Source organism: Otolemur garnettii, unplaced genomic scaffold (genome assembly GCF_000181295.1).
Source record: "Otolemur garnettii isolate 467f Iridium unplaced genomic scaffold, OtoGar3 scaffold00022, whole genome shotgun sequence".
In the NCBI taxonomy this organism is placed as follows: domain Eukaryota; kingdom Metazoa; phylum Chordata; class Mammalia; order Primates; family Galagidae; genus Otolemur; species Otolemur garnettii.
This window is the reverse complement of record NW_003852417.1, coordinates 2,563,051-2,571,833: the sequence shown is the minus strand read 5'-3', so window position 1 is coordinate 2,571,833 and position 8,783 is coordinate 2,563,051. Positions and strand designations below refer to the sequence as shown.

Genomic DNA, 8,783 nt, shown 5'->3' with positions numbered 1-8,783 from the left:
TCAAGCCAGTTGATAATTTCATTACACTTGTCAAGAATCTTCTGTTTGTCCTCATCATTGATCTTGCCTTGAAGTTTCTCATCTTTAACAGCTGCTTTCATGTTGAATGCATAGGACTCAAGTGAGTTCTTTGATGAAACCTTGTCCCTCTGCTTCTCATCTTCAGCCTTGTACTTCTCAGCTTCCTGGACCATACGTTCAATGTCTTCCTTGCTCATACATTCCTTGTTGTTAGTGATGGTAATTTTATTTTCTTTTCCTGTACTCTTATCCACAGTAGAGACATTGAGAATGCCATTGGCATCAATATCAAAAGTGACTTCAATCTGAAGAATACCATGGGGAGACTCTAAGTTCAACTTGCCAAGCAAGTTGTTCTCCTTGGTCACGGCACACCCACCTTCATAAACTTGGTTGAGCACCCCCAGCTGGTTGTCAGAGTAAGTAGTGAAGGTCTGTGTCTGCTTGGTTGGAATAGTAGTATTGCGCTTAATGAGCACAGTCATAACTCCACCAGCAGTCTCAATACCCAGAGAAAGAGGAGTGACATCCAATAGTAGCAAATCCTGAACATTCTTGGATTTGTCACCAGATAAGATGGCTGCCTGGACAGCTGCACTGTAAGCAACAGCCTCATGGGGTTGATGCTCTTATTCAGTTCTTTTCCATTGAAGAAGTCTTGGAGAAGCTTTTGAATCTTGGGGATATGGGTAGAACCATTAACCAGGACAATGTCATGAATCTGTGACTTGTCTAGTTTGGCATCTCAAAGGGCTTTCTCTACAGGGTCCAGGGTGCCACGGAACAGATCAGCATTCAATTCTTCAAATCGGGCATGGGTAATAGAGGTATAGAAGTCGATTCCTTCATAAAGGGGATCAATCTCAATATTGGCCTGGGTGCTGGAAGACAGAGTATGCTTAGCACATTTGCAAGCAGTATGGAGGTGATGGACAGTTGTCTTCACCATCCAAGTGAATATCTCTAGCTGTAGATTTGACCTCAAAGATTCCATCCTCAATAGTGAGGATTGACACATCGAAAATGCCACCTCCAAGGTCAAAGATTAGTACATTTCTTTCAGCTCCAACCTTTTGGTCTAAGCCATAAACAATAGCAGCAGCAGTAGGTTCGTTTATAATCCTAAGAACATTGAGACCAGCAATAGTTCCAGTATCTTTGGTAGCCTGACCTGAGAATCATTGAAGTAAGCTGGTACTGTGACCCCAGCATTGATAACAGTCTTTCCAAGATAGGCTTCTGCAATTTCCTTCATCTTTGTCAGAACCATGGATGACACCTCCTCTGGATAGGAACTTTTTGTCTCTCCTTTGTATTCTACTTGGACCTTGGGCCTGCCTACATCATTCACCACCACGAAAGGCCAGTGTTTCATATCAGACTGGTATGATCATAACAGCATCATCAAACCTGCGTCCAATCAGACGCTTAGCGTCAAAAACTGTGTTCATGGGGTTCATTGCAACTTGATTTTTCACAGCATCACCAATCAATCGTTTGGTGTCAGTAAAGGCAACACAACTTGGAGTGGTTCGGTTTCCCTGATCCTTAGCAATTATCGCTACCTTTCCATGTTGGAAGACACCCACACAAGAGTAGGTGGTACCAAGATCAATGCCAAGCACAGGTCCCTTAGACATGGTTGCTTACTCGTAGACCAGCACGGATTACGTAGGACACACAAAAGACCCAGGAGCTGCCACTGCATTCAATGAGCTAATTTTATTATTATTATTTTTTTAAAGAGACAACGTCTCACTATGTTGCCCTTGGCAGAGTGCCGTGGCATCACAGCTCACAGCAACTTCCAACTCTTGGGCTTAAGCGATTTTTTTGCCTCAGCTCCCAAGTACCTGGGACTACAGGCACCTGCCACAACGCCCAGCTATTTTGTTGTTGTTGTTGTTGCAGTTGTCATTGATTACCTGGCCTGGGCCGGGTTTGAACCTGCTAGCCATGGTGCATGTGGTTGATGCCATAACCATTGTCCTATAGGCGCCAAGCCAGCATATGACATATTTTAGCATTGGTTTTTTTTTTTACCTACAGTTTTAATAAATAGTTAAAAATAAACGTTTAAAAATTCAAATCAAATTTTTGTGAGACAGACAAAGCACCTCCAGTTCCTGGAGAATACAACTAGAAAACCACTGCTCTACTTCTTCCTGAAGAGGGACAGATAGATGAACTGCCTCATGGCCAGTGCCTATGACAGGTCTTTTGACCTGGCCAATTATCAGAACTGGCCTATAGAGATGGAGACTTCTATAAATGCAGAGTAGTAAGGGCACTTCAATTCATTGACATTGTTAGCTCTGCCCCAGGTAGGAAGGATAAACAACTTCCCACGTCTGAAGTGCTCTTGTGGACTTCCTCTGCTTAGTTCCCAAAGTCTAAGTGTTCTTGAAATTAGTTTATAGTAAATGTCTCTTCTGAACCCTCCAAAATGAGTCCTTCTGCATAACAAAATTCTCTGCATAGCTTCAGATCTGCTCCTGTAAGTATCAACAATTTTCGTTATTAAAATTTTGTTGGAAATCTTTAAAAACTAAGTTATATATTACTTGGTTCTCTTAAATAGCCTATTTAGCATAATCATTTTAGCCTTTACAATTATTACAAGTTGTCTGTTTTTATTGTAGAAATATTAAAAAATTTGGGTATGAGAAACCCAAAAAGAATGCACATAGTACCCTGGGGCATGCTCTATGCTGAAGTTCCAGCTTATCTAGTGAAGTAGAGTCATGAACTAGATGTCATGACTGAACTTCAGATCACAGTCATTTGAGTTCCTTTGTCTGATTTGGATTCTGATGCTGGCTCTTCTACTGTTTATCAGAGGATGTCATTTAGGTTTGATATCAAGAAGGCTATCAGCAGAGACCTCTCAGACCCCTCCTCTGCTGTTTTTTTGATGGCTGGGTGTTTGGAAATGAGACAACTCAGCGTAAGAGCAGAGTTAGTAGGCTCTGAGTGAGGGGCTATGGGGCTCTCTGAGAAAAGCACACAAACTTTACTTGTGGTCTCAGTGACGTTTTTATTGGTTAGTAGAAGCCTTTTTTTGCTTACTCTGGTGTTTAAGGTTGGTCTAAACTAGGGTAGACAGATAAATTTCGTGCATAAAGTCATGGTATTACTGAAACTTAATTAATACTTAAGAATTTAGCTTATGGTTTGTGCCGAGAAAAAACCTGTTTGATAACTGACTATACCAAGGTCTAGTTATAAGTCACTGTGTTATACTGCTGCGTTAAATCTAAGAACATCCACCTACCCACTCATGCGCCTTGTGAGGCAGCATGAAGGTACAGATCACCCCAGATACTCAGGATTGACTGTGTAGCAGAGGGAGGAAGCAGCCACATGGCAGCACGCCACAACTTTCACCTGGGACCTGGTGAAGCACTCCTCACTGGCCAGGACTACAACCTTTTCTTAAAATCTGGAAAGCTATTATACTGACCACTGCAAAGGAAGGTATCACCTCAGATGTAAAGCCATCTGTGGGTTGGTGTTCTGGCCTTTCGCTGTTGTTGTGATTTTCACCCTCAGTAGTGCTATAGTGTCATAGCTCACAGCAACCTCAAACTATTGGGCTTAAGCAGTCCTCTTGCTTCATTTTTTTTTTTTTTTTCATTTTTAGTTGAGACGGGATCTCACTCTTTTCTTTTTTTTCCCAGTTTCTGGCTGCAGCTGGGTTTTGAACCTTCCACCTTCGGTAAATGGAGCTAGTGCTCTACTCCTTTGAGCCACAGGTGCCACCCTCACTTTTTTTTTTTTTAGAGACAGAGTCCACTTTGTTGCCCTCGGTAGAGTGCTGTGGTGTCACAGCTCATAGCAACCTCCAGCTCTTGGGCTTAGGTGATTCTCTTGCCTCTGTCTCCTGTGGGGTCTCACTCTTGCTCAGACTGGTCTCGAACTTGTAAGCTCAAGTGATCCACCTGCCTCAGCCTCCCAGAATGCTAGGATTACAGTTGTAAGCCACTGTGCCCAGCTAACAGTGCTGTTCCTTAATCATTGCAAATGTATCTAAACTGGGTTTTTTTGGACCTCCTTTAGAGACAGCGTCTTGCTCCATGCGGCAATGCAATCATAGCTCACTGTAACTTAGAACTCCCGGGCTCAAGGGATCCTCCCACGTTAAGACTCCCTAGTAGCTGGCACTATAGGTCCACCCTACCACACCCGATTAAGTTTTTCCTTTTTTTAAAATTTTGCTATTTAGCTCAGATTGGTCTCAAAATCCTAGTCTCAAGCAATCCTCCCACTCTAGCCTCCCTAAGTGCTAGTATTACAGGGTTATAAACTACCATGCCTGGCTTAAGCTTTATTTTTTTAAGCAGCAAATTCAAATATGGACAACTTCATATTATTATGTAGAAATGTATTTTTTACATTTATCTTTGATACACTCTCAGGAAGTGAAAGTCTTTAATGATCATAGTGATCTTTGATTGAATACTTAGTACGTGACAGACACCAAATATCTCATTTAATTCTCACAAGAACCTGGTGCAGACTCTATCTTCCATTTATTCATTCAATAAATACTTGGTATCTCCTCTCTACTTGGCCCTGGTCTAGCTTTTGGGATTTTCCATTAAATAAAACAGACAGAGGCCCTGTCCTTAAGGCTCTTACATTCTAGTGTGGAGAGGTGGATGAGTAAGCAACATAAATATATAATCTATTCACTAGTCATAAAAGCCAGGTGCGGTGGCTCACACCTATAATCCTAGCACTCTGGGAGGCTGAGGCAGGTGGATTGCTTGAGCTCACAAGTTGAAGACCAGCCTGAGCAAAAGCGAGACACCTATCTGTACTAAAAATAGAAAAATTGAGGCAAGAGGATTACGTGAGCCCAAGAGTTGGAGGTTGTTGTGAGCTATGATACCACAGCACTCTACCCAGGGCAACAGCTTGCGACTCTGTCTCAAGGAAAAAAAAAAGTCATAAAAGCTACAAAGAAAAATAAAATAGGCCAGGGGGACAAAGAATGATATGGGGTGTGAAGGAGGGTTAATGCTGCTTTAGTTAGGATAATTAAGAAAGACCTCTCCGAGGAAGTAATATTTGAGCAAGAACGTGAAAGATGCAAGCCCATGTGGATATATGTATATGGGGGAAAGAATATTCCAGGCAGAAGAAACAACAGATACAAAAGCCTGCCTGTGGTGTTTGGGGGGTGCTGAGAGGTTGCTGTAAGCAGAGAGTGATAGCCAGGAAGAGGAGAGCACGGCTGGGGCAGGTCAAACAGGCCTTATCAGCTCCACAGAATTTCCAGAGTTACTGGAAGTTTTGAGAAGTGGAGATCAGTATTATCCCAATTTTTACAATTATGGCAATACAGCTTTGGAGATGGCAAATAAATAACCTGCCCACAACTAGCAAGTAGCAGAGGTAGGCTAGAATAGGCTGATTCTACAGCATGTCCTCTTAGTTGCTATGAAATTTTCTCACAATTTCTATGTCAATATGGGGGTGAGATTACTTACTAAGAATTTAGTGAGGGAACATTAGTCCTTTTATTTAAAATATGTAGAAACTGATAAAATAATTTAAAAGTCATAAAACTATTTTATTGAACAGCCTTTTTGCTATTATATACTACATAAAACTGAACTAAAAGTTAAAATAGGCAAGAAGGAAGGAATTTTATGGAAAGGCCTGAATCTCTTAGATTTTTCCCTGAATATTTATTATAAAAAATTTCCAACACATGAGAAAGTTGAAAGAATTTTACAGTGAACACCTGTATACCCTACCAATTATCTCTATAGTTTTAAATCCATACTCCTCTTTATAGCTATTGAGACACTATAGAAGAAAAGTAGTGAAAATATACTCTCATAAAAAAAGCTATCTTCTCTCCAAGTGGAGATAGAAAAGAAACTATCTGAATAATCTTTATATCCACCTAGGAATCAGGATTATGATTTATTTTTTCAAGTACTCAAAAATTCGTTTTAGACTTGAATTTCAGTGCAAATATTTGTGTTTTGGGGAGTAATAAGTAATAAACCTACTACCTGATGAAATTTTCAGAGTCATATGAAAATAAATGACCTAACTTATACTGTGTTATTCCAATATCCATCTTTTATAGGGAATATAAACCTCTCCAGAAAAAGTAAAGATAAAATAAGGAGGCAGCCGATTAGTAAGTCCTAAGTCTGAGGATGCAATATAGCCCGTGTGCCAGAGAGGGGGTCATTAAGCCTGATGTAAGCTGAAAGCTTGTGTGCCTTACTATTTGGATACTAATACTACAGCGTTTTCACTGCATCCTATATAGATTACTTTGTGCAATACAGTTTTCTACCTTTAATCCCACTTTATTCAGACTGAGTAATCAGAAAAGCATGCTTTGTAGACTAGATGTCACATGCATTCAGTAGATATGAAGCAAGAATCTAAACATGAAACATAAAATCAAGGGGGCCAAGTTTAATGAGGAATAGGGTATTTGGCCGCTCAAAAGTCTCCCCAGAGCTATCTTATAAGTTGCAAGGGGAAAAATAGTAATTATACTGCAGAAAACCCACACATTACCTTGACCAAGCGATCAGTATTAACATCCTAGCGGCAAATGGACACCTGTCTCCAGATGCCATGCCCCGAGAAGCAACACCAGAAAGAGGACACAGTGCTTCTTTTGGTCTGAAATGCAGAGCCTGACTCTGGACATGAGGAAGCACCACACACAACTATCCTGAGAAACATTTTATAAAATAACTGACATTTTGGAAGAATATAGGCCAATGTCATGGAAGACACAGAAAGGCTGAGGAACATCAGAATAGAGGACTAAAGAGATACAATCCACAAATGCCTTATCTATTCTGAACTTGATCCTGCCTCAAAAAGAGCACTGTTGGGAAATATGGACTATCGTCTAGATAAAGTTATCAAATCAATATTAAATTCCCTGAATTTGATAACTATACTGTGGTTACTTAAGACAATATCCTTCTTCTTAGGAAATACTTAGAGTATTAAGAGGTAAAAGGACATATTATATGTAACTTATTCAGAAAAAGAAATAATATGCACTAAAAGATACCGTTCACTCATGATGAACATTCCTCGTCACTTCTATTGTTGGGCTGCTCCACTGCAGGTTAATCCAGCACTAGGGGACCAGTTTGTGCTGCCTGCTACATCAAGATTTTTTATTTTCACCAGCTTTCCTGAAACTCTGACACAACTCAAATGATAATTCTGGTTTTCTTGACTATAAGCTCAACAAATAACTTATCTGCCAGTTATTATAATCAACTGCTTAAATTATATGTGACTTTTTCTAAAAGTAGTACGTACCCTTTACAGAATTTCTGTGTACTAAGCCAATAGGAGGAATTCTTGGTTAGCAGTGATTGGCCTTTCTCCTTCAGGACTACCTGAAGGCTGTGTCCATGGAAACAAGTTCTATCATTGTCTTCTTCAATCCAGTTAAACTGAAAACTTGAGGGATGTTTTTTTTCAACAGTTGGTGTCAAATCAACCAGTGTGCTAAATTGTTTTTGCAGATTCACCACCATTTCTGGGAATGGAGGAAAAAAGGAAAAGAATAAAATAAAAACGATTGTTAAATTACAAATAAAGCCTAGAATTTGCTTGATAGAAATATGCCAATGTTGGTTTTTCAGTTTTGACAAATGTACTATGGTGATATAAGAAAGTAACATTAGGGGAAACTAAAACTGGATGAGGGGCATGGGGGACCTACCTTAAAACAACGAAATGGTAATTTGATGTATATTCTACCACTATCTATCTTTCTTTAAAAAATATATTTATTTTTAGACAGGGTTTTGCTCTATTACCCAGACCAGAGTTCAGTGGTACAATCTTAGCTCACTACAGACTTGAAGTCCTGTCCTCAAGCAATCCCTTTGTCTTATTCTCCCAAGTACCGGGGACTATAGGTGCATGCCACCATGCCCAGCAAATATTTCTTTTCTTTTTTTTTTTTTAGGTAGAGTCTCACTTTGTCATGCCCAGTAGAGGGCTGTGGCATCATAGCTCACAGCAATCTCAAACTTTTCAGCTCAAGCAATTCTCTTGCCTCAGCCTCCTGAGTAGCTGGGACTATAGGCGCCCACTACAACATCTGAAATATTTCTTATTTTTTGTAAAGACTGGGTCTCGCTAGGTTGTCCAGGCTGGTCTTGAATGCCTTCTACCTTGGTCTCCCAAACTGTTGGGATTATAGCCATAAGGTACCACATCTGGCCATAACTGGGAAAAAACAAACAAACAAAAAAGAATATACAGTCGAAGGGCAATTCTACAAAGAATTCTAGAAGTCATAGAAATGTAGGATTTTAGAATTTGGCAGGAAGTTCGGCTATGTTCCTGAAAGAGAGCCCTATGGGGGTTTCTTGCACTGGATGACTCTCCTTTGGGTATATATGTGCAATGAAACATTGATTTAAAAAATGAAAAAAATCCACTTATGTACTCACACTTTTCTTTTCCTTTCTTTTTTCTTTTGAGACAGAGTTTTACTATGTTGCCCTCAGTAGAGTGCCATGAGGTCACAGCTCTCAGCAACTTCAAACTCTTGGGCTTAAAGGATTCTCTTGCCTTAGCCTCTCAAGTGGCTGGGACTACAGGTGCCTGCCACAACGCCCAGCTATTTTTTTTGTTTCAGTTGTCATTGTTGTTTAGCAGGCCCAGGCTGGGTTCGAAACTGCCAGCCTCGGTGTATGTGGCCGGTGCCCTACCCACTGAGCTTCAGGCACTGCCCATGTGCTCAC

General features: G+C 40.4%; 1 protein-coding gene and 1 pseudogene across 1 annotated transcript in view; both read right to left on the bottom strand.

Moving 5' to 3' along the window:
* Positions 1–8,783, bottom strand: part of TAF1B (TATA-box binding protein associated factor, RNA polymerase I subunit B) — an 87,178-nt gene that overhangs the window by 4,337 nt on the left and 74,058 nt on the right. Inside the window, exon 13 of the mRNA XM_023511808.1 lies at positions 7,342–7,564. Coding sequence (XP_023367576.1) covers positions 7,342–7,564 — 223 coding nt within the window. The remainder of the gene's footprint in view (positions 1–7,341; positions 7,565–8,783) is intronic.
* Positions 728–1,661, bottom strand: LOC111724363 (annotated as a pseudogene).